We start from the raw sequence: 23,482 nt of genomic DNA, 5'->3' as shown, positions 1-23,482 counted from the left end.
CAAGTGTGGATTGACCGATTTGCTAGGTACCTAGTATGATAGGTCTGATGGGTATGATACATACAAGCTGACGACCTCGAACTCTCACTGGGCCGCTCCCGAGGTCCCTGATGACTTCCCACTTTTTTTGTCTGCAGTTCGGTCGCTCTCTGCCTCGCTTGTCGCCTCTCCGTCGTCTTAGTTCTTATTAGTATTAGTACCCTTTTTTAATTCTGCTGTTACCATTAATAAGCTTTAGATCCGTCGCCGTCATCTCACGTATATAAACTGGAGACTATCCCCAGACCGGCGTGCACGTTGTCTCGAAGTCTTGTTTCTCCTAAGCTTTCTTGTCTCGGGCCTAATCTGCGTCGCTCAAGCCACCCACCTCATATCCTCGGGTCCGTACCTAGGACTTCCCGATCTAGCTTTTTGTTTATTATTTCGCCTCCCTTCCCTGCCCCCTCCCTTCGGGCTTGGGCGGTCTTAGTCGAGTGTTTCTTGTTACAAGGGCATCTTATGTCAGTAACAGGATCTGCTGTTCCACTCGCCCTCTGAAGTCCCTACCCACTTTGCAACGCGCCCTCGGTATCCAACCAGCCAGCTAGTCAACCATGGACGGCGCGAAAAAAGAGTGGCCCGCCACGTTCGGGCCAAATGACGAGCGTCCGACCTACAGCTCCGAGGAGACGGTGGGTCACGTCAACGGTGTCGCCGCCGTCGACCACTCCCTCGCCGCGAGGATGGCCGAGAAGGAGAAGGTGAAGACCGAAACGGGCAAGCGAGAGCTCAAGGAGGAGGACTGCGAGAGCGAGCTCGGCTTCGCTTTTTCACCCTTGAAGAAGTGGTGGATTCTCACCGTTATCTTCCTCGTCCAGACTTCTATGAACTTCAACACCTCGCTCTACTCGAACGGTCTCGATGGTATCTCGGAGCACTTCGGCGTCAGCGCTCAAGCTGCCCGTGTCGGCGCCGCCATCTTCCTTGTCGCCTACGCTTTCGGCTGCGAGCTCTGGGCTCCGTGGTCCGAGGAATTTGGTCGCAAGCCGATCCTACAGGCTTCCCTGTTTCTCGTCAACATATTCACCCTGCCTGTCGTTTTGGCTCCCAACTTCGGCTGCTTGCTAGCCGGTAGGTTTCTCGGCGGCCTTTCCACGGCGGGTGGCAGTGTGACGCTCGGAATGGTGGCCGATCTGTTCGAAAGCGACAGGCAGCAATATGCCGTGGCCTACATGTAAGTCATTTTCCCTCTGCTTAAGTTTTCTGGAATCCTTAGCTGTACCGTCTTGTGCTGTCCCCGTCTTTCAACCCATCATAGCTTCCTAGATAGTCAATTATGATAGAAAACATTCATACTAACTTTTCGATTATCACAGTGTGTTCTCTTCCGTCGGTGGATCGATTCTCGGCCCCATTGTTGGCGGATTTGTCCAAATCTTGCCTCCTGCCCAAGCGTGGAGATGGTGTATCTGGATCCAGCTTATCTTTGGCGGAGCCGTGCAGCTTCTGCACTTTTTTACGGTACCGGAGACTCGAACGACCATCATGCTGAACCAGATTGCGAAGAAGCGCAGAAAGTCGGGCGAGGACCCCAATGTCTACGGGCCGGATGAGATCGAATCTTTCTGGAGCCGTTTCACCTTGAAGGAGTTGATCTACACCTGGTTACGACCTTTCCGCATGTTCCTCACCGAACCCATCGTGCTCACTCTGTCCCTGCTGTCCGGTTTCTCGGACGCCCTCATCTTCATGCAGATCCAGTCGTTCTCTCTCGTTTACAAACGATGGGGCTTCAACGCTTGGCAAGTTGGTCTCGCATTCGTGCCCATCGGTATTGGCTATGTCCTCGCTTGGCTCTTCTTCCTACCGGCCTTCAAGCGAAACCAGCGACGACGTGAAAAGCATCCCGAGGATGAACACGCGCAATACGAATCACGTATGTCTTTGCTGCTCTGGCTAGCACCCTGTCTGCCGATCGGTCTCATCATTTTCGCCTGGACGAGCAGCGGCCCACCAATCCATTGGATCGGCTCCATGTTCGGAACTTGCATTATCGGCATCGCCAATTACGCCATCTACATGGCCACGATCGACTACATGATCTGCGCCTATGGACCGTACTCTGCTTCGGCGACCGGCGGCAACGGTTGGGCTCGTGACTTCTTAGCCGGTGTCCTCACTATCCCTGCGACTCCTTTCTATACCAATATCGGCGCCGAGAAGGGCATGAACCTTCAATATGCCTCGACCATTCTCTTCTGTATCGCGTTTGTCCTAGTTATCGCCGTATATGTCATCTACTGGAAGGGACCAGTCCTACGAAAGCGCTCGCCCTTCGCTCAGAGCTTGGCCCAGGGTGCTGCTGAATTCGGAGGCCACCATCTCGCCCACGTCCACTCTCATCGCCCATCGACGGCTGGAGGTGAGCAGCGACCAGCGACGGCGACTACTACTTCCCGGCCGCCTACCGCGCCGAATGCTCCGACTATCGAGATTATGCAAAAACGTCCGGGAGACCGCATGTCTGCATCGCGACACAACTCGTACTACTCAGCTCAGCAGGCCGCAAGCCGGCGCCAGAGCAGGCAGGCCAGCCGAAACGCTAGCAGGCGCAACAGTCTCGATCATCATCGTAAGTCGGTCGAAAGCGACAGCGAAGAGGGCGTATCACACCATCACCTTCATCACCGACTTCAAAACCTAAACACAATCGCTTCTATGCCTACCCAGCCCCAGAGTCCTTAGGAGGATGTTGGGGAGAGCTATCGGGGAGTGTCGGTAACGCACTTCATGACGCCGGTGGTATGGGAAGAAGATGTCGCTGCTGCTACCACCCCTACTGCTAGGAGATCGACGGAATAAATGTGTATATAGTAGATAATAATTAAAGATAAACCAACATATATGAGCAGAATCAGGGGTGCGCAGCAGCAAGGCAGGGACTTTTCGGGAGTGTTCAGTCGAGATGGCTGGCATCTCTGTCTTTTTATTACTCCCCCACGGCCTCGGGGAAGTTTCTCGCGTCGCTTGCCGGGAACTGAAACGTCGGAATGAAATACCATTGGGGGACGCGTTGTTCTTTGAGGGTTTTTTTTCTCTCTCTTCGCCTAGTAAATAGCTAACGGATTTTCTAAGGAGGAATTAGTCCTTCGTCACGAGACTTTCTTGGGATGAGCTCCGTTCCGGCTCTGATTGGTAGAGCAAAGGCCGTAGAATAGAGATAGGGTGGTTTCCATACCTACTACTACACTACCACTACACACTCGATGAATGGAAAAAAAAAGAAAATTACCCAATATTTAGAGACCTTTGATTCCGCGACATGACTTGCCGACCTGGCTCGTGCATACGGGCGTAACGAGGGTCGCCCGCTGCTGCTACCCGCCAAGTGCGATGCAAAGCAACGTTGCCGGGTCCCGCAACGGCTTTTTTTTCTTTTTCCCTCTCTTTTTCTTTAACAATATGTGTTGTATGTATGTACGAAGCCTTTGCTGCCTCTTACTCCCCCATTTTTTCCTTTACCGTCGATATACATCCCATCTCGTTCTTGCTTCGCCCCTATCATATTTCGACGCCTGGCTCCGGTTTATGAGATCCTGAGCTTTGTATATCCCGAATTCGCGTCGTGAGGGGGATATTTGCTTGGCTGGCGTGGTAGCGAAAGGGGGGCGCCGGCTCGTCGCAGAGAATTGTGTACGTAAATGCTTTTTTTTCCGCGAAACATTTTTGAAGTTCCTTGTATGTATGATACCGCTGCTTTCTCCATACATAGGGAAAACAATAGGAAGAAAATGAATTGAGCATAAGATCTTTTCTACCTCCTAAAGTACCTATGGTATGGTATGGTATGGTATGGTATGATATACTAGGTAGTCAGCGCTGGGGCAAGGCGGAATGACCTTCCCTGGCAAGGCCACCCTAGGGGTATGCGGCGTATGAAGCTACTCCGATGTTCAGTTCTAATTTCTAATCATGCAAAGAAAAAGGTCCTAATTTTATACGAAATATCCTACATGTCCAACCTGTTGGTATATATGATTATGCTTTAACCGTTCCTGTGGGCTCCTCCAAATGAACTCATGTCCGACATACTCAACAGTTCGGAGGTGCCTTATAGGGGGTTACCGTTTTCTTCGGTTTTACTGCATTGAGTAATAGTCCGCTTGGCTCTAAAGCGTGTAAGCCCTGGAGTGGCCGCCATTGCGGCGGTCGTTTCTGGCAGCTGTCGGGGCACTTTCCGCGTTGTGGTGCCTACTACATCTTAAGGATCATTGGAACACGAATTGATAATAAGAAGAAGGAGGTAGCCTATCTATCTCCGCATAGGTACCTACTCACAAGCAACAAAAAGCCATATAGTATCTATTACAATAAAATTCATATTCGTACGTCGGAGCTACCAGCTACGTCACATTCTAACACAATGCGTTACGGGCGCCCAACTTTCTTTTCTTTTTTCTTATAACCCCTATAGCCTATAGCCTTGTGCTACCCTTCCAACCCGACACCTTCGATGCCGTGCCGCCGAAATTGTGGAGCCGCTCCCCCATAAGGTACGCCTCGTCCCTGATCCGGACCTGCCAGCCCTCGAAGACGCGCAGCATGTTCCGCGCCATGAGGAGCCCCACCCAGAAGACCGCCATGAAGGGGTACGCGAGCCGGAACGTGAGGACCCGCATCTCGCGAGTCATCCCCTCGTTGACGTCTAGCACGTGCTGGAGGAATGTCTGGGCTATTATCGGCGGGACGATGATCATGAGCAGCGACGCTAGGACACCGGGGATGACAAACGCGCGCGTCAAGATACCAATGTCGGGCTCCAGCCAACCGCGGCGGAGGACGGCCCGCACGGCATGCGCAGGCCTACCGCCATATAGCGTTAGCGCTCGGGAGCCAAGCTTGAGGTAGAGGATACCCAAAGTCCAAGCTTGTATGACCCGTATGGTATGGCCTTCCCGCAAGCCTTCTAGTCTTGTGGTATCTATTCCGGTAGGGTACATGTACGTATGTAGCGGCATGAGCAGGTAAAGCTCTACTAAGAGTGTGATGAGTAGGGGGAAAACGACGAGTAGAACCGTGTAAGTGTATAATAACCGGCAACCGTGTAACGTAAATTGAAGACCACGCTGTATTGCGTGACGGTCTAGCATCGAATCTGCTACGGACGCCGTCCATGCTCTCAGCTTTCCGAGCATTGATTGCAAATGGAAGAGGAAGTAACCAAGAGAGCCGAGAATGTATATGCCGATGCTGAACGCGTATATATCATTGGTCCGTATGTGGGAAGGGATAAGAATCTTGAACATGCGACGACCGAATACTAGAGGCACGATTGTAAAGCCGACTCCCGTGACAGCCGCGAATATCCATATGAAGAGGATAAACAGAAAGATGCGCAGTCGAAACCAAGGTGGGACATAGACGAGCTGGTAATGAATGCCCGAGTAGAGGTCGCTTTCCGGCCGATCTAGTTTTCCATCTTGCCTGATGTCTTGTTCTGACACGTCGAGGAACACCGTTTGGCCCTTGGGGATCTTGACCTGATCGGACGCCGGCGATCGCACAAACCGGCCGTCGGGGATGAGCTGCCCAGATTCGACGAGCTTCTTCTTCATCGCATCTTGGAGAGTCATCTCGTCGGCCGGGATCCTCGAAGAGGGCTTTGCTTTGCCTCCTTTAAACGTGTCTTGCCACGTCTTTGGGCCGACTTCGTTATCCTTGCTAACTTCGAGAAAGAGCCGGTACCACCAAGGAAGGTTTTGATAAGGCGAGTCTCGAGGCAAGGTCAATGTACCCTCTTCATCCACGCGTCTCTCTCCAAAAAGGAACCACGTCAATCGCAGGGTCCTCGCACACTTGCGGAACCACCACGTATACATAGCATGTAATCCGTCGCTTGGCTTGAAGAACTTGACGGCGAGGGGCATCAAGAAGTTGTAAAAGAGGAGATCGATAGGAAATTCTAGGACTGGCTCATTAGAGGAGTAGTGGATGGGAAGGACGTTGGGAAGCGCTAGGGACAAGCCCCATACGACGCCCCCAAGACAGATGACGACGAGTGCTCCGTAGACGAACGCCGAGAACAATATCTTTCGGAGTTGCGTAGTGACATTGCGTTCAAGGACATCGCGGACTGGGTGGAATTCGGGATCGTCTGGGTCCCGGATGAAGTCTGATTTTTAGTTAGTAAAGCGGTCATAATAGTTTGCGAATTCGGAAATACTTACATAGCACACCTTTCCTCATGATCTTGCGGCACATAGACACGAACAATGCAAAATGAAACATGTATCCAGTACCGACAAACCAGTGCACGAAGATAGACGTGAGTGGATAGTTGTAGGTGAACAGTAGCCGAGACTTGATAGTCGTCCCCTCGAAAAGAGGGAGTAGTGCAAAATCCAACAGCAGGCCACAGTACAAAGGAAATATCAGCATTTCTATGCTGATAATTAAGATCACTTTCATGACGCCACTGGCCTGATTCAGCGCGTCGATGATTGAGGCTTCCCATTCCTGAGCGGTTTGGCCCGAAGAAAAGGGAGTTCCTCTAGCAAGGTAAAGCCCCGCAAGGATCGACAGAGAAACGTATCCTAGGAGAATAGCCCAGGTTCTATCGTTCGCGTCCCAGTGCGCGAGTCCGGGGTTCACAGAAAAGGGAGATTCGGGTATACTAAGGTTCAGCATCCAAGATCCGGGTTGGACGACGGTGCTGGGAATGGATCTTAGGAACTCAACTATGCCTGGTTCAAAAACTGAAATCCAAGATTGAGCCGTGACCCATTTAGCTGAATAATCGCCGCCAAAGATGTAAAGGGCAACGTTTCCAAGGGACGAAAAAGCGTATCGGATATCGCTCTTTACCATGAGAAGAGCTTGGTGGCTAAGAGCTGAGAAATTGCGCATCTCATTGACGGAGATCAGCGGCATCTCGGACATGAAACTAGCCAGAATCCGGTCAAGAGCCCCGATGGCAACACGTCTCGTATCAATTCTTAACGTATGCATCAGTTGTTTCCCGTGCTCAATCTTGAATATTATCCTAAACGCCTCGAACACGGCGAAGGTCAAGGTAGAAGTGTAACCGACGACTAATAGAACGGCATCTTGGACAAATTTGGAGACGCTGAAGACTATACGCAGCAGACGAGCCGGATTTGCGATGACCCAGACAGATACGCGACCAACGTTGTAGGGTATGAAGATGCACAAGAAGATGGAGATGGAGACAAGAAACGCGCAAAATATGGCATTCTGGAATAGGCCTGCGATCGGACCGCGCATGCCGATCAGCTCCATGATCCCTTCGAAATCTTCAGCATCTTCAACGGCTTCAGGGTCGAGGCCGGCAGCAACGGCAGCTTCGACGACATCGGGTGCCAACTCGGCCTCGTCGTCTTCCCTACCAAGCATGCGCTCATTATCGAAGAAAGGGGCATTCTGGTTATCGCCGAATATATCTACAGCGTCCTCGGGTTCGACATCGTCGTGATTGCCGGCTTCGACGTCCCCCCACATGAAATCGGCTACGCGATCTACGATGCCGCCGGGTTGTCGCGCTACAACGACGACCGGCTCTGCATCATGGACCTGCTCAGTCATATCGGCGGTATTGTCAGCCGGGCCATCTTCCACAGGTCCGAGTAAATCATACTCGGCAGCTAGTCTATCCTGCGCGTCTAATTGCATACCAAGGCTCCTTTGCAAATGCGCCTCGGTCTGACTGGCACGTTGCTCATCTCCGTTGAACGCTCTTGGTTCTAGCAGCTGGATATCATCGATATCTTCACGGGGATCCGCAGTAACCGACGCAGAGTTAAAAGCAGATATAGCAAGATTTGAGCTTGGTAACCTTGACGTCCCCTCGTGGCGTTCGCCGTGGGGATTGGGGGGTAGGTCGGAGAAAGACCAGTTGTTATTCGCAAGAGGATTGATCCTCTTTGGAGATTGTGGACCATCTGACGCCGCTCGGGCTCTTGTAAAAGCCGGTACGCCAGTGCCAATATTGTCGTCGTTATTGGACGATTGCGGAGGAGCTTCGCCAAATTCGCCTCCCCAAGAAGTCCAAGAATCAGACTCGGCTGCGACAAGTTTAGTAGCTTTATCTTTACCCTTGCTATTAGAATTCTGGCTTGCTGCGGTATCCCCGTCGTCAGTTTCCGCCCACGTCCAGCTTGAGGTGTCACTACCGGTCCTATCTGCTCTGGGCGACTTGGATCTATCCGGAGAGCTGCTCGGGCCGCGTTCACATTGAGCCACTGCCGAACTCCTATCCCCGTTACTTGAATCTGGACCGCTCTCATCGGCGGCTTTTCCAGCGGTAGCCATCGTTTGGGTCACCCGAATCCAATATCGCATACGATCCTCTAGCCCTTCATCTCGAATTATTTGGAGAATCCGTTCTTGATCTCCACTGGCTTCTCGATATATTCGCAGATATTCTTTGACGGTACTCTGCGACGCGGGATCACCATCTTCTATATCGGAGGCACCTTCGAACCTGTTTGAGACAGTCCGGTCAGCAAAATTATGCTGCGATGGGCCAGCCTCAGGTTCATCATCCCGTTCCGCGATTTCAGAGTCGAAGGTGAAAGTTCTATTGATGATCCCGCGATCCTCGCGCCTGATGTCGGTGTTAGGTCGTGGAGCTCGTCGTCGGTACCCAGCAATAGGCCTCGGACGGGGATTCTGTAAGCCCATTAGATCACGGGCACGGTCTCCTTGGTTTGCTTCTTCCTGCTCGTCGGCATAGGCCATCACTAAATCACCACCGAGAGGGGCGGAATCGTCGTCGGAATCCAAATCCTCGTCGTCTCCAAGGTCCACATTACGCGCCATGGGATTGTTCATGGGGCCAACCGGTGGGGGAGCTTCGTTTTCTCCCGCGGCAAAGGCAGCGCGCATATTTATCTCCGGCTGCTGTTGCACCACATAGTCCCTAACCAATATGATCAGGATGAAACATACGATAACAAGCAGGGTAATGATCTGGCCTTCGAGGACGGCGATGATAACCCGGTTGATAGCTGGGTGTCGCGTGAAGTTCTTCAGAACAGAAACGTCGCTCAGCAGAGAGGACGGGTAGCCGGCAGGAAGCGAGGTTGTGACATGGTTGACGGCCGTGACATTAAGTAGCTCCTTAACACCCGAAGTTGATTTTTCGATAGCCGGGGACAAGCCCAACAACATAGCAAGCCACGATGAGGGGCTGGTAGCCAAGGGCTTCGAGATGCTCTTTAACAAACTAGATACGGGAATCTGATCAATTACACCTCCAACGCTTGCGGCAGTAGTCGTAGTAGCGAACAAGGGAGAAGAGGGACAAGTAGTCGCATACGTGATGGAGAAAGAGGATAGATCATCCCGACCTATAGAAGTGCCGTTTCTATTGTCGAGTACTGGCGGGCCGGGACCGAATCCCTCATCGCTGAGCCAGAACAGGAACGACCAGACGGATCGCATGAGATAGGGAAGCCAACCTAGCCAGACGCTAATGACCAAGATGGCCCTCAACCAGACTAGAACGTTGCGGACTAAATATCTAGCCATGTGCGTGACGAAAATATAGAGGGGTAACCGCTTCGGCATATCTGGAGAGTATAGTTTGGTGAAGCGGAAAGGCGTCTTACAGAGCTCGCAATGTTTCTTTTGCGAGTGAGAGAGCCATTCCATCAAGCAATCTTGGTGAACAAATTTAATGCTACCGCTGCATTTGCACGGATAGAAGAGAGGCTCTTCTGGGGTACCTTCTCCTCTACATATTCGACAGGTATCAGGATCGACGGAGGCGTCGTTGCCGAAAGGCTTGATCCCGGATGTAGAATGCTCGGACATCGTGTCGGGTCTCGCTGAGGATTGCCGCCGTCGCTCGATGGTATTTGGGAATTCGGCGGCCAGATCAGGCGGCCAATCTGCCATGACAGGCGATGTACGGGTCGGCTCTCGATTCGAAGTGACGGTCGATGAATAACAATCCTAATTAATTATCAAAGTTTAGAAGTCTTGCCCAGAGGGCTTCTTCCTCGGGTTTAGACCATGGGATTTCCGTCTTGATGGATGCGGGAAATGGTAGTCGGCAAGGGAACGGATGTGATGCTTGAATGCTATGAGGCGGTGATAGTCCAGAACATCAGATCGTGCAAGTAATAGTATGTTGGGTTGTATGTAGCCCTGGAGACAAATGTTGGATGTATGACAGCCTCGACCCGTCTCTCTGCTAAGTCGGTAAGGCAAAGGCGCAATCGGTCGAGGTTTAACACATAGGTTTCTTAGGCCTTAGGTTGGTCCTTTAGGAAGTAAGCAGGTTACGGTGTTACCCACGACGTGTAAAGGGCTGTTTGCTCGGCAGAGTGATGGATGACAGATGAAGCACTTTAAGTTGCCATGCATATATCGTGGATGTATGTATGAATGTATGAATGTATGTACATTAATTGATTATCTAAGGGATAGACACTACCCACTTCTCGGGTATGATGATATTTCAGTGGCGACTGCTCATCCAATTTAACGACGCTAGAGGGGCCTAGGTCGCCGCTGCTTCTCCAGTCACTGCCTTACGAAAGACTACTTACGAAAGCGGGCAACTCGGATAAGCACCGTGCGAGCACAGTTATATTCAATACTTAGCTCACATACATTTACACTGTACTATATTAAATTTCCATGAATTCGTTAATTCTATGTCTTGGCATTCATCAACCAATCGCCGCAACACTATAACCTGTCAGAATTCTATACACAATTGGGCAATGTATAGCTTATCAACTAAAGACATGCGCCCTCTTGCTCAAATTTTGTTTTTACCCAGGATTGCAAAGACAGGAAGTTCCCGAGTCTACGCGTCCTGACACGATCTAAGTGCCGATATTCCGAGTTTGAATCTGAATCTAGGTGCATGGACACTTTCTATTAGCCAGCACTGCCAGCGTTTACACTCAAGCAATGAACATCAAAGACCAAAATGGTCGAATAGAAAGATTAGGCAGTCATGGATGGTTAATGAGTTCTCAATGCCGCGTAGCCGCATATGCAAGCTGGCAAGTTCGTCCATCTCGCTGCAATCATGTTCCATCCGTCGTTCCAGTCACCTGGATGCTCAAGAGTGACAGATGGAGACCACCTACACCTCTTTGATGCACCATGTGCTATTGATGTTGGCCGCGTAACTAGATAAAGACTAGGCATCCAGGTTGGGAATATATGTGATAGATTATATTATTCCTCTTGTAAAATAGGTAAGCAATGTTTGTTATGTAGATCATCCCTCACATCTCTCTTGGCCAGATATTTAGTTGCAGAAGTTAGTGATCGGATGACGTCTTTGGAACAGGTGTGACAAGACACTAGGTGATGCGGATAGTAGAGAGGCGTCACAATAAATCCCGACTCCTGTTTAAACGGGATAAAGAGCTGAAAATAACTTGTTTCTGTAACATGTTATGATATAATAGAATATACTAATGAGTGCTGTTCTAAAGTTATTGAGGTTTGTTTAATTCAACTTCAGGTACGATCGAACTCATCCCATCACTCCAAGATCTTGAATCATACGTGTGTATATACACAGTCAACATCTGGCTTTTCTATGGTACCAAATATATGCCTACTTAGGCATACATGCTATTATTAAAAGTCTATAGAATATTCACGTGCTTTAGGTAGGTACATAATAGTTCGTACATTGAGTTGATCGAGGTAGGTGCGATCGACCTCCATCAACCCCTCATGTCGTAGCTACATCATGTGTACCTAAGCTAGCACTCCTACATCTAGTCGTGAAATGTACCACCTTTGTGTAGACTACCAGTTTCGTCATACCTCCTACAGCTCTCACAAGGTTCATGCATGTCCATTCGATATCTTGCATCGTTCACCTGCTCACCCTCCGTCAAATCGAATAATTCCATCACTTTATTTGTTCAGCATCCCGCCAGTTCTTTTGTAAGAGCAACCTTAGAAATTCAACATCTCCTTTATCAAGGGAACAGATACAGAATCGGAGAATAGGTGCCTAACCGAGACGGATTAGACGATTAGACAGCCCTCGTCCATTTTTTAAGCCTTTCAACCCCTGCGTTATCCCTGATCATCTCGTTTTTGTCACAAGGAGCCGAAACGCCAGCCTTAGCCCTGGAAGCTCCTTCGACCGTCCAGCCGTCACAACTATCGTCAAAGCTCCTAACATTCTAACACATCTATACCCACTTTCATCAACGTCTAAAACCACATTTTGTCCTCTATTTCCCCTCCAACCCTCTTGAGTTTCTAGACAACTACTTAATCAATTGCGAAAACCTATATGAAGATATCTTCGTCTACAATCGTGGACTCGATGTTGACTTGGAGATAGATCTAATACTTTCTTTTCGTCTCTTCTACCCCGGTCGGTTTCATTTTTTTCATCGCGTCTCATTTACATCACATCCGAACCGCCATCATTTCGGTGGGCAACGTGTCAAAATCATTTACGTATACCTTAATGCGAACAGTGTTTTTCACTTTTGTTGAAGCTTAAAGCTGCGTGTTACCATGACTGTCGCAAAGGACGACAGATCTAAATCTAGTACGAATGGGTCTGCGAAAGGGAAGAAGGGTATCAACGGAAGCAATGGTGGTAATGGTATGAATGGACATACATTAACATCAAGGCGGAGAAGTATCGAACCGAAGAAGAAGAGCTTCTTTGCATGGATCTTCAGTGTCACCGCAAGGTAATGAAAACATTATTTCAACATATATAACGTTGCTAGGCGAGTATTCAAGAATCAGTACTAATTCTTCTTCCCCAGGTTATTGTCTTGGTATTGCATCTATACACTGGTCTTCCGATGTCCGTCCAGCCTCGAGGCATGCAACGATGCGACACCCAGAATCTGCAAACCTTATTTTGGAATTAAATCGATTGTGTCGCCGCATGTAACTCCGTATTATGATACCTACGCCGCCCCTTACGTCGACATTGCCAAGCCGTATTATAATACCGTCGACCGTATTCTCATCACACCCACCCGCTCCTATGCTGTCAAATATGGTGGTCCGCGGGTGGACCAGGCTCGTGTCTTCAGCCAAGCTCAGTGGGAGAAGAACGTCCAACCGAAACTAAGCAAGTATCAATCTCTGGCGAAGGCTCGATATGATGAGACTATCGCACCTCACGTTGAGGGTGTCTCGGCCGCTGTCTCTCCTTATTACGAAATCGCGCGGACCAATGCGCTGCAGACCTATCACGAGCTGCTACTTCCGAGCTACCTGTTCGTCCAGCCTTACGCCGCGCAGGGCTATGACGTTGCCTACACGTTTACCACCGATACTGTCGTCCCATCGACTAAATGGGGTTGGAACAAGACGTGCGCCTTCCTTGACTCTACTGTCTGGCCCCATCTGCGAGACGTCTATGTCATGAAGGTCGAGCCGCAGCTCGTTCGCATCGGCGAGAGATTAGGCAGGTATAAGGAGAAGAAGGTCAAGTCGGTTATCGAGGAAGCTAACTCGTAAGTCCTTGCTACATAACTCCTATGTTAGTTCATCTATATTAGTTACTAACACTCGAAAAGATCAGCGCCCAAATCTACATTCGCGAAACCGACAGCTTCTACTACTTCATCTACCGCTCCGGTTGTCGAAAGTACCGCTATATCTGAACCCGAATCCCCTGCCAGAAGCGAGGTAGAATCTCCTGAGACTCAACAAGAGGTGGCTGAAATAAAGATCGACCAGACCAAGTCACGCACCCCGGAAGAAGTACGTGAGCACGCTGCGAAGACCGTGGCCGAAGATCTCGAGTTATGGGAAGGGAAATTCGCGAAAGTCGCAGAAGAAGGAGCTACGGAAATTGAGGGCCGCGTTGAGGAGATCGCGAACCGTATGATCGAGAGACAAGCTAACGGCATGGGTAAATCCCTCGTGAAACAACTCGACGAGACTGCCACTGCCGAGCTCGGGAAGCTTAAGAAGTCCATTATTTCCATTTTGACAAAACATAGCGAAGATGCCGAGAAGAGAGACGAGGCCTTGCTGGAAGCCGTCCGCGCAGCCGGCATCAAAATTAGAGACAAGGCCCATACCGTTCGCACTTGGCGCCAAACGTACGAGCAGGAAGCTGAAATCGCCGTCACCAAAGCCGCCGAAGAGCACTACAGTATCCTCGAAAAGACGAGTGATCTCGCTCTTCAGAAAATTGGCATGAAATGGGCGTGGATGGAAGGTGTCACCTATACGGACTGGAAGAAGTACCATGAGCTCAAGGCTCGCTTTGAGCAGTGGACGAACGAGTTCAAACAGCTGATTACTACCCATCCTGGCATCCTGGCTGCCCAGGCAGCTGGAATCGAGATTGAGGATGAGGCGATGGGCATAGCGCAGGCCGCAGCCATGGAATTAGGACGATTAAAGCAGGTTGCTACGTGGAAGGCAGTAGCCGGCGACTTCAGCGACAATTTTGACAGCGAGACGACTGAACTGGCAGCTATAGACGTCGCCCGAAAAGCTGCCAGTGCCGCCCGGAGTGCCACATCGGCAGGTTCCTCTATCGCCGGAGAAGCTGAGAGCGATTCTGAGTCAGTGGCTGAGGCAAGTGCAGAACAAGACGCCCCCGTCAACGCTGAGACAATAGTCGTATCGCTTTCTCAGGCAGAGACGGAAGCTACCAGCGTCAGTGATTCAGCGTCGACCGCAGCTCCATCTTCGGAGACTGAAGCCGCAGCAGTGGACAACAAGACCAACGTAGAAAACCCAGACGAAGCGTCCGCGTCTGAACCTATCGAGGTTCCAGAACAAGTTAAAGAAACGATTGTTGAGGTACCCGATGAACCGACTGTTCCTGTCGAAGAAGCCGCCCCCACGACTACTGTCAAGTCGGCTCTCTTTGGTGCTGCAGCCCAGTCTGTGCCCTCCCGACAGCCTATACTCGATGACGATATCGATTCGTCTGCATCAAGCGCACTGTCAGTGGCGCAGTCAGATATTCCTGCTAGCATCACCTCGGCCGCCCAATCCGCATACACAGCTGCGATCGCTGGAGCAGCCGATCATTACTCGCGTGCTATGTCCGTCGTCTCCGCCCAAATCCACGGACAACCGAAGCCCGTTCACGAGGAGATGCTTAGTTCGGTTTCTAATGCTTACTTTGGCGCCGTTGCTTCAGCCAACTCTCGACTAAACGCTGCTATAACGGCCGCATCTCAAAGTGTCTATGGCACTCCTACCGCCAAATGGGTCCCGAGCGCGCCGACTGTTCCATCTGTTGATTGGGAGAGGGTCCAGTCCATCGCCCAGCAAAATCTTGATGACTCGGTAAAGTGGGCGTCGGAACAATACTTAGCCGCAAAGGTAGCGATTGGCGCTGCTGAACCGACATCTAGCACATATCTTGAGAGCGCAGAGAAGAAAGCCAGCAAACTCCTCGACCAAGCCAAGCACAACTATTATGCGGGTTTAGGCCTGGCACATGCTCGGTATTCGGAGTTTCTGTCTGCAGCATCAATAGTCGCTACCCCCACTCCGACTAACATTCAGGAGTCGGCCTCGTCTGTTATGTCAGCAGCCGGTGACGCTGTTGGGGACAGTTGGGACGCCCTTGTTAACCGCGTGAGTTCCCAGGTCTACGGCGCTCCTACGCCAACCCCATGGTACGAGAATTTGAATGCTGCAGCCGGTGACTTCGCTTCAGCGGCTGGTGACTATGCAGCATCAGCTACAGATGCGGCAGTAGGCCAGGTCTCTTCTGCGACGGAGTTGGCAGGAGATTATGCCTCTTCAGCTGGCGATGCCGCAGCATCCCAATACTCCATTGTTAGCTCTCTTGTCTCCGAACTTATAATCGGAAAAGAGCCCCCTGTTACCGAGTCGGTGTATTCACGTCTCTCAGGAGCATATTTCACTGGCATTGCCTCGGCATCAAGCATCGCCAGTGTCGCATCTGCAACGGCAGCCAGCGTGGCAAGCGAAGCGAGTGACACGGTCAGCTCCTTCGTTGACGCTGCTGCCGAAAAAGTTAAGGGCACGGCCCAGCATGGCAAGGACGAACTTTAGATGCTGACCGCATCAATCCGAACACCCTTGACAATTGTCATTGTAGGTAGACATTAATGATAATTACTACAGCATACGAAACGATACGAGGTTTCTTGGCAATTAAGCTGAGATAATCTCGTGTTGATCTCTTTCTCTCTCGCTCTTTTGGAACATGGCATATACCCGGAGCGTTAGGATGCGTGGGCATTTCTCTTCTAGTTTACATGGTCTTTTCATTTTTCCCGCGGATACGCTGTCGAAGGAAACAAGGTGCCCTTCCACCGATCATTTGTAGTCGCCGTTGTAGATGTGAGGGGGGGAGGGGAGGGAGGGAGGGAGAAAACCCGGTTAGCAGGCGAGGATATATCTGGCGAATAGTTGTTGCTACATTAGTAGCAGTTTATGAAGGGCCCCCATGAGTAAGGATGACGACTGGAACGATTTGGTTTTAGGAGACTACGACACTAGTGGGAGTCTTCTAGGTAACGAAAAAAAAAATGGCTCCAGTAGTCATTCAGAGGCTGATCTTTCGAGGGACGAATCTATTTTGAGATGTATCAATAAGTGTATCACGGTAACTAGGGAAAAAATGAAGTATATCCACGGGGTAAAAGTCAGTTATCCATATGCCATTCAAATTCTCATACGCGTGTGGTTGTAAAGTCGATTGTTCTGACAAGTCGAAATCCTTTGTTAGTCGTAAGCCCTTACACATAAACAAAGCTCAACGGGTAAAATAATTATAAGCCAATATGACGACTACTCCATTGACCTTATAACTTTAGACGAATAGGGTGTACACCATAGACATTAGACGTCATTCGATTATCACGACCAATTTGTCGCAAGTTTCTATAGGGTATCATTAATCATCACACTTCTTCATACACGGAAACCAACACCTCTATACTATGGACATCCTCCTTCCATACGCACAAATTTCATATGTGCAATACCCCTTCCCTTCCAATATGAATGCAAATTCATCCAAGGTTCCCATTGCAAGGATTGTGCTATCCAGTTCATGATTTATAACGTGAACCGGAACGAAGGATGGTAATCACCCATATTATCGACCTCTTCCTTAGGGTGGCTCAACCGCGCATCTCTCTTACCCGCATCGCGCATCCTATTTTCAATAAGCATGCCCGTAAAAAGCAGCAATGCCATGATAGCGCCAACCCACATCAATCCCACGGAGACACTATAACCAGTCCGGTAACGCGGGGCTTCGTCCTGGCGGTAGACGAGAGCGGCCACGATTCCCGCGATGTTCCCCAGGGCAACCTGAGCGGCGGAGGCGAAAGAACGCTTCCAGTGACCCGAGACATTGTTAGAAAGCCATGCGAGAGCGATAGGCGGACATATAAAGCCACCTAGCGAGACCAGAAATACCGCGGCGTATTTAGCATCGCTCGAGAGGTGCGCTTGGCCTAGCAACATGCCGTAGCCGATCGTCGCGATACAGCAGCCGAGGATGATGAAGCCGAATCGATGTTTGAAATAGTCCGAAAGGTACGCCACCGATACCATGCCCACGGCCGACACGGCGTAAACGGGAATGGTGTGGACTTGCGCGGCCCGCGCGGTCCAGCCGAATTCGCTCAGGATGGTGGGCATGAAGAAGGTCGTCGCGTACCCCGTGATCCCGACGCCCATGTACGTGAATGCGCCGAGCCAGACCTTCCAGTCGGTGAGGATGCGCCGGTACGCGTACGCGTTGAGCGTGTCCATGCGCGCCTTGCTCCCGGCGCCGTCGTCTGCCAGCCGCAGCTCTAGTAGCCTTTTCTCTTCGGACGTGAGAAATTTACATTGCTCGGGCCAGTCGACGATGAAGAAAACGGATATGATAGCTATGCCTGCGGTCACGGTGCCTTCGATGATGAAGATCCACCGCCAGCCGGCGATGCCGTGGCGCCCGTCGAGGGAGGCGATGGCGTATGCGAGAAGCTATGTTGATGGTTAGTCTAATGTTGTTGATTGGTACCTTAATTGGTTATCCCTAACATGAAGTACGTGAAACAAAAGATGGGGAAGGACATGCGAGACATAGGTGAAAAGCAGATAAGCGTTGACGGGTAGGTGCATTAGGTTCCAAGGTCAGGTCACTTACACCTCCGAAAGCGCCACCGACAACTGTGGAGCAAAAGAAGAAGCTCATGCGTGTCTGGAACTCGTGGCGTTTATAATACATAGAGGTTAGGTAAACGATGGCAGGCAGGATGCCGGCCTCAAAGGTGCCGAGGAAGAATCGCAGGACGACTAAGCCTTGGTACGTCGTCACGAAGCCCATGCACATGTTGATTATGGCCCAACTTAGCATGAGAGATGAGAGGTAGTATTCCGGCTTGGTCTTGCGGAAGATCATGTTACTGGGGACCTCGAAGAGGATGTATGGGACAAAGTAGACCTATTCGATGTTAGACCGAAACGCATTTTCCAGAAAGGAATTCGGAACGACTTACGAAGAGGGCGATGTTGAATCTGTCTCCGTATAGATCCAACTCCTCGGTCATGCCCTGGATACGAGCGTTGCTAATGTTAATCCGGTCGAGGAAAGACATCATGTATATGATGAACAGAATAGGCCAGACGTGCAGATCGATTTTACGGAGGAGGCGCCGTTCCGCGTGAGCGTCGATCATACCCGGCGGAGTGTCGTCGAGCCCGGTCACGGCTACGGCGCCTGAGGAATACGTCTCTTTCCCTTTAGACATGGCAGGAGGAGCAGGCTTTGCCTCAGCTCCGTGAGTAAGCTGCTCATCTGATGCGTTCGACGCCATATCCGAGTGTTTGATTCAGAAAAACTCAAGTCGAGAAGAATTGGGGTTGAAGGACTCGAAGATGGAAAACCATCCTTGGACTCGGTTTTGGGCTCGCACAGCAGGATACGCAAGGAGAAGAAAACAAAACCGAAAGACAGGGGTGACACTGATTAAGATCGGAAGGGAGACCTCTGATGGCGGGGTACGTCCGAATATGAGGCGAGGATCCTAGTCGGTAAGAATTATAAGAATTATAAATTAAAATACAATTAACTGTAAACTTGGAAAGTTGAAGTGAACATTAAAGTGATCGAGCAGTTGGAAGTTGAGATGTGTACCGCGTACCTGGAAATGGTAGGGAAGGCGAGAACATCTTATCCTAAAATAGCGAGGTGGGTGGCTAGTGCTTTCCTTTTCGATCTTCAATACTACGTTATTGCCAACATCAGCTGTGTCTTTAGACTTTACACTTCAAGAGAGTAGCGACGTCTCATCTTGCGCATCCACTAGAAGTTATGCAGGTCCCTCGGTTCTTTTACGTAGTACTCGAAGTTCTACTTACCTAGTTTAGTCGCGAGACATTGCGTCCGATGGTGGCCACATATTCCAAGACATCCCCGGGACACACCAACGGCCAATGCCCCGGCAATTAATCTAGAATGATACCACCACCGCAAAGAACGCGCCGTAATACACAACGCCATATTCACAGCACTTACCTAGGTCCACAGGCAGAGATTGATCAAACATACCTTTCCCAACATCTCGGAGACCCGCGGCAAATAAGCGACGAGCTTCTACGAGTCGGACGTCAATGGGATCATTCCAAATTCGCGTATTGCGTCTTTGCATGTACTTCGACATGTGGGGTGACACGTATGCATGTGATGCGGGAGCCTACAGCGTCTAAAAACGAGATGCATGCGTACATAGTACGGCACGAAGGAACATAACGCACGTACGTATATCTCATGTGCTACTGATGTGACAAAATCATAGAATCTATTGGTGGTAGCTAGATAATAGTCGGCGCCCGCGCACATCTACGAAAATAAGCCTAACGTGTACGATAGAAAGTCAAGTAAAGCAGTTACCTTGCATGAACAATAACCGAAGTCTACAGGTACACGAATATCTCCCTTCATGCGATGACGCTCCTGTGATGGTCTCGGCTTGAAAGGGGTAAAGAATCTTATCAGGGATCCTCCCATCAGAGACCTAACAGTACTACAACGACCACCTCCTTGCGTGTTATAAGCCCGTGTAGGTTGCCTGCCACCTGCTCCCTACAAGTGTCAGGTGCAAAAACGGCACTCTTCAAGAGAAAGCAATGCCTTCGTTAGATATGCTATCTCGGTTTAGAAAGGCACAGAAAAGAGACAGCAATTACCTACCTAGGTAGGAAGGCGTATGCGCTACGGGATTGTCTCAGACCGTGTTACCAATAGTCCCTTGTGGCAACTTGCCACATAATTTGAGTGACAGCAATAGCTTGGGACTTTTGCGCAGCAACTCTAACTTAAACTTCTCTCTAGTCGAAACTCTATGAGTTTTATATTCTACAAATTCAGATAGTGCTGTATTTAAGATATAACAGTAAACCGAATCTATCTAAGGAAGTACTTACTATTTAAGAACGGGCCATTTAGACTATTGGATCCCATTTTGTGGATTCGCGGCCTCTCATTGCTCACGAAGACGGCTGAAGGCATCCGGTCGTGGCACCAACAAAATAGCTACCGATAGGCATGTCTCACATAGAAGGTGAAGGCTAAGAGTAAAGAAGGCTTGGGTTAAAGGGCGGGGAGTGAGTAAACACATCTCTTATAGACCAAGTCTAACTGTTTAGAATTTGTCTCTAGTAAGAGCAGGTTTGATATGATTGAGAAAAGTCAACCTTTCCGATTATCTACAATGTTCTGATGAGATGCGCTACCTCACATGCAAGTACTATTGATCGTGATCTTGATATGTAAATGTATATCATATATACATACATAGGTACATACCTACATATCTGAAGTACGAGATAGGTGGGTAACTCATCGTGAAGATCTTCGTTGTGGCTGGTTTCCTTTTTGAGCTCTTTCCCGGTCTTCCCTTGGTGTACCGGCGGGTGATCAATGATAATTTGTGTGATTTGTACATCGACATGTGTGCACTTGCTCTTGCGATGAAACGTGCTCTCCTAATTATTAAGCATGTCTCCCTTGAGGCAGCAGTTGTAGAGCAAGAGGCAATCTTAGAATTTTGACCGTTCTCTACTTCCGTATATACATTCACCCACCCCAGACGATCAAGGCTCGCTCCTGCCAACTCTTTTGCTTCAGAATTAAGATTCATTTATTCATCACGCCATGTACGGCCGAGTGACACTTTCTATCACAATTAATGTCATACTAACTTCATACGCCTGTTAGCAAATCTATCTCAGGCAGGAACTATCAACCTCAAACAGCATTATTGAAGGCACTCTGTCTATTAGGACGAGCACTAACATTCACACTCATCCTCTTCGACAAATTATCTTGGATTTAGGTACATATGCCACCTCGTCCCTGAGAATCCGGTCTGAAGAAGCCAGAACCTCACATAAGTGCCTGGTGAGAGTAGCCAACCCTTGTCAACTTTACCAACATGGCGGCAACCGTTATGTCGACCAACGACCCTAGATACTACGAGACCAACGTCGAGATGATATACGTCCCTGTGGCAGTCTTTCTAGCTATCTGCCCTGTTGTCGTCGGTACAAGAATCTGGTCGCGAATGGGAAATGGGGGCAAACTGGGCCCGGACGATTATACCATCCTAGTAGCACTTGTAAGTTAACATTCCAAGTACTAGGTACACACAAAATCAAATGATAGGTAGAGAAAACTCAGACACTAACGATGTAAATAAAAGGGATGTGCGTTAGCATCAGACGGAATAATGCTCGCCGCTTGCCATTACGGCTACGGTAGACATCTCACCAGCTTGTCACCGAAATACAAATATCAAGCTTTCAAGGTACGTTTCGGGCTATAACCATCTGTCAGGTGTAGTCAGCACCGCATAAGTCGACATTGCTGACCAATGCATTTTGAGAGCAGTACTTCTACCTATGCCAGGTCACTTATAAGGCTTGTATAAATCTAACAAAAGCCTCGATATTGCTGCTTTACCTGAGAATATTTGGGAATACTAAGTGGCTCAGGTGGGCGTGCCGCTTTGTACTGACATGTGTGGTGATGTACTGCATCGCGTCAGTAACTGCCACGATATTTCAATGTACTCCGGTTACCAAGGCGTTTGACAAAGGCCTCAAGGGTACCTGCATCGACAATGGACATTTCTGGTATGCGAACGCCGGCTTCTCTATCGCAACCGACGTCATCATTCTCACTCTTCCGATGCCCCTCGTATACGCTTTGCAGATTCCCAACGTCCAGAAGGCCGCGCTGATCATGGTATTTGCTTTGGGTGTCTTGTAAGAACCCCCATTGGTCCTTGGCAATGCACGTGTGTACATCATGTTGCTAACCCGAGTTCATAGCGTGGTTATCACTTCTTGTCTAAGGGTCACGACCATTGACCTCCAAGCGACGACGCCAGATCCAACTTATGAAATTGCCTCGACCATGTGGACCATCATCGAGATGAATGTGGCTATCGTGTGCGCTTGTCTCCCGCAGATCCGCCCACTGGTTGTTAAATGGTTCCCCAAGTTGATGCCGGCCTATTACAACTCCCGCGAACATTCTGACAAGCACACCCCTTGCAGTAGCAGCAGCTCATCAAAGCCTTATCTGTACCACAGCAATAAAAGCTACACCAAGTCCGAGGAGAATAAGTGGACGCGTATGAACAGCGGCAAAACTGGCTTGGGTGGCACGAACCCGCCGAATCTTCGCAACGGCAATTCTAGCTCGGAGTACACATTACAAGACGACAAGGGGCTACATATTCACAGAACGGTGCAGTACACCGTGGAGTACTCACCTGATGCTAAGGCAATACCACATGGCGGTGTGAGCGTATGAGCGAAGTCGAGGACGGGAATCTATAGTCGTTGTGACGACAGCAATGAAAGGACCTTATGTGGTCTTATCATTCCTCCAATGAAAGATGAATCTCCGTTAGCCATATTTTTGGAAGGTTCAAGATGTGCTGGACGTTAAACCCCTTTCTTCGGGTTCCCTCATCTCTGTTGCTGGCTACATTATAGAGCAGCTAAGCTGGAATATTTTTAGATGGCATCTAAATTAGTGTTTAGGTAGTCGGCATTGCATTGCTACAGAAAGGGGTTTGTGTTTCAACCACTCATATTCAGAAGCAACACTTGGCAGTACATACCTGTGTAAAGTGTATGTGGTTTTTGACTGCAATTTACTCACGCGCCTGAAATGAATAGGACTCTCTGGCCTTATTCGACCAGACACGTCAGAATCTTGCGAGCTCGATGATGCGATTAGAAATTAATCGACACACCTGAAGACGTTCGTGAATTACATTCGCTGCTACAGTAAGTGTCATCGAAGGTTTAAATACCCCGAGATGAGATTATTGCCCGGCTCTGTGACTATTCCTAGGAAAAGGACAATACCTACCTAGGTAGTACACAAGATAGCCAAGCATGTATCCGTGATGGGGATATTTCCGCGGCTCCTCGGCCAGTCTATGGACACCTCCACCATCCTCGCGGTGCTTCGGACTCTTTGAAAGGAATCGGAGTGGCCTGCCGA

General features: G+C 49.7%; 5 protein-coding genes across 5 annotated transcripts; 3 read left to right on the top strand and 2 right to left on the bottom strand.

Annotated features, from left to right (window-relative positions):
• Window positions 1–295: 295 nt before the first annotated feature.
• F4807DRAFT_263036 (multidrug transporter) lies at window positions 296–2,733 on the top strand. The gene is made up of 2 exons (XM_047994496.1): window positions 296–1,213; window positions 1,356–2,733. The coding sequence occupies exons 1-2, from the start codon at window positions 594–596 to the stop codon at window positions 2,722–2,724; spliced, it is 1,989 nt and encodes a 662-aa protein (XP_047857896.1). The 5' UTR covers window positions 296–593; the 3' UTR covers window positions 2,725–2,733.
• Window positions 2,734–4,101: 1,368 nt separating this feature from the next.
• F4807DRAFT_262971 (uncharacterized protein) lies at window positions 4,102–10,124 on the bottom strand. The gene is made up of 2 exons (XM_047994495.1): window positions 6,207–10,124; window positions 4,102–6,151 (listed from the first exon to the last, which is right to left on the bottom strand). The coding sequence occupies exons 1-2, from the start codon at window positions 9,895–9,897 to the stop codon at window positions 4,455–4,457; spliced, it is 5,388 nt and encodes a 1,795-aa protein (XP_047857895.1). The 5' UTR covers window positions 9,898–10,124; the 3' UTR covers window positions 4,102–4,454.
• Window positions 10,125–11,769: 1,645 nt separating this feature from the next.
• F4807DRAFT_410850 (uncharacterized protein) lies at window positions 11,770–16,324 on the top strand. The gene is made up of 3 exons (XM_047996644.1): window positions 11,770–12,692; window positions 12,771–13,472; window positions 13,536–16,324. Exons 1-3 carry the CDS (start codon window positions 12,511–12,513, stop codon window positions 16,009–16,011), a joined length of 3,360 nt encoding a protein of 1,119 aa, XP_047857894.1. The 5' UTR covers window positions 11,770–12,510; the 3' UTR covers window positions 16,012–16,324.
• A 426-nt stretch (window positions 16,325–16,750) lies between these two features.
• F4807DRAFT_410846 (MFS general substrate transporter) lies at window positions 16,751–19,117 on the bottom strand. Its single transcript, XM_047996643.1, has 3 exons — window positions 18,459–19,117; window positions 18,107–18,403; window positions 16,751–17,943 (listed from the first exon to the last, which is right to left on the bottom strand). Exons 1-3 carry the CDS (start codon window positions 18,774–18,776, stop codon window positions 17,023–17,025), a joined length of 1,536 nt encoding a protein of 511 aa, XP_047857893.1. The 5' UTR covers window positions 18,777–19,117; the 3' UTR covers window positions 16,751–17,022.
• Window positions 19,118–21,395: 2,278 nt separating this feature from the next.
• On the top strand, window positions 21,396–22,780 carry F4807DRAFT_456715 (uncharacterized protein; the record flags this gene model as incomplete). Its single annotated transcript, XM_048000924.1, has 4 exons — window positions 21,396–21,578; window positions 21,663–21,767; window positions 21,851–22,227; window positions 22,294–22,780. The coding sequence occupies 4 exons, from the start codon at window positions 21,396–21,398 to the stop codon at window positions 22,778–22,780; spliced, it is 1,152 nt and encodes a 383-aa protein (XP_047857892.1).
• Window positions 22,781–23,482: the final 702 nt, after the last annotated feature.

Source organism: Annulohypoxylon truncatum (genome assembly GCF_022578515.1).
Source record: "Annulohypoxylon truncatum strain CBS 140777 unplaced genomic scaffold F4807scaffold_4, whole genome shotgun sequence".
NCBI classification, from domain to species: domain Eukaryota; kingdom Fungi; phylum Ascomycota; class Sordariomycetes; order Xylariales; family Hypoxylaceae; genus Annulohypoxylon; species Annulohypoxylon truncatum.
Note: the sequence above shows the minus strand (reverse complement) of the source record. Positions and strands in the feature narration are given on the sequence as shown.

What these genes read in the sequence shown, in the direction of transcription:
- F4807DRAFT_410846 (XM_047996643.1), bottom strand. Translation starts at nt 18,776, where the DNA reads ATGGCGTCGAACGCATCAGATGAGCAGCTTACTCACGGAGCTGAGGCA. An exon ending in GATTCAACATCGCCCTCTTC is followed by an intron (nt 18,404 to 18,458) that starts GTAAGTCGTTCC and finishes AACATCGAATAG; the next exon opens with GTCTACTTTGTCCCATACAT. An exon ending in TCGGTGGCGCTTTCGGAGGT is followed by an intron (nt 17,944 to 18,106) that starts GTAAGTGACCTG and finishes CCATCAACATAG; the next exon opens with CTTCTCGCATACGCCATCGC.
- F4807DRAFT_263036 (XM_047994496.1), top strand. Translation starts at nt 594, where the DNA reads ATGGACGGCGCGAAAAAAGAGTGGCCCGCCACGTTCGGGCCAAATGAC. An exon ending in CAATATGCCGTGGCCTACAT is followed by an intron (nt 1,214 to 1,355) that starts GTAAGTCATTTT and finishes CGATTATCACAG; the next exon opens with TGTGTTCTCTTCCGTCGGTG.
- F4807DRAFT_410850 (XM_047996644.1), top strand. Translation starts at nt 12,511, where the DNA reads ATGACTGTCGCAAAGGACGACAGATCTAAATCTAGTACGAATGGGTCT. An exon ending in ATCTTCAGTGTCACCGCAAG is followed by an intron (nt 12,693 to 12,770) that starts GTAATGAAAACA and finishes CTTCTTCCCCAG; the next exon opens with GTTATTGTCTTGGTATTGCA. An exon ending in GTTATCGAGGAAGCTAACTC is followed by an intron (nt 13,473 to 13,535) that starts GTAAGTCCTTGC and finishes ACACTCGAAAAG; the next exon opens with ATCAGCGCCCAAATCTACAT.
- F4807DRAFT_262971 (XM_047994495.1), bottom strand. Translation starts at nt 9,897, where the DNA reads ATGGCAGATTGGCCGCCTGATCTGGCCGCCGAATTCCCAAATACCATC. An exon ending in CATGAGGAAAGGTGTGCTAT is followed by an intron (nt 6,152 to 6,206) that starts GTAAGTATTTCC and finishes ACTAAAAATCAG; the next exon opens with ACTTCATCCGGGACCCAGAC.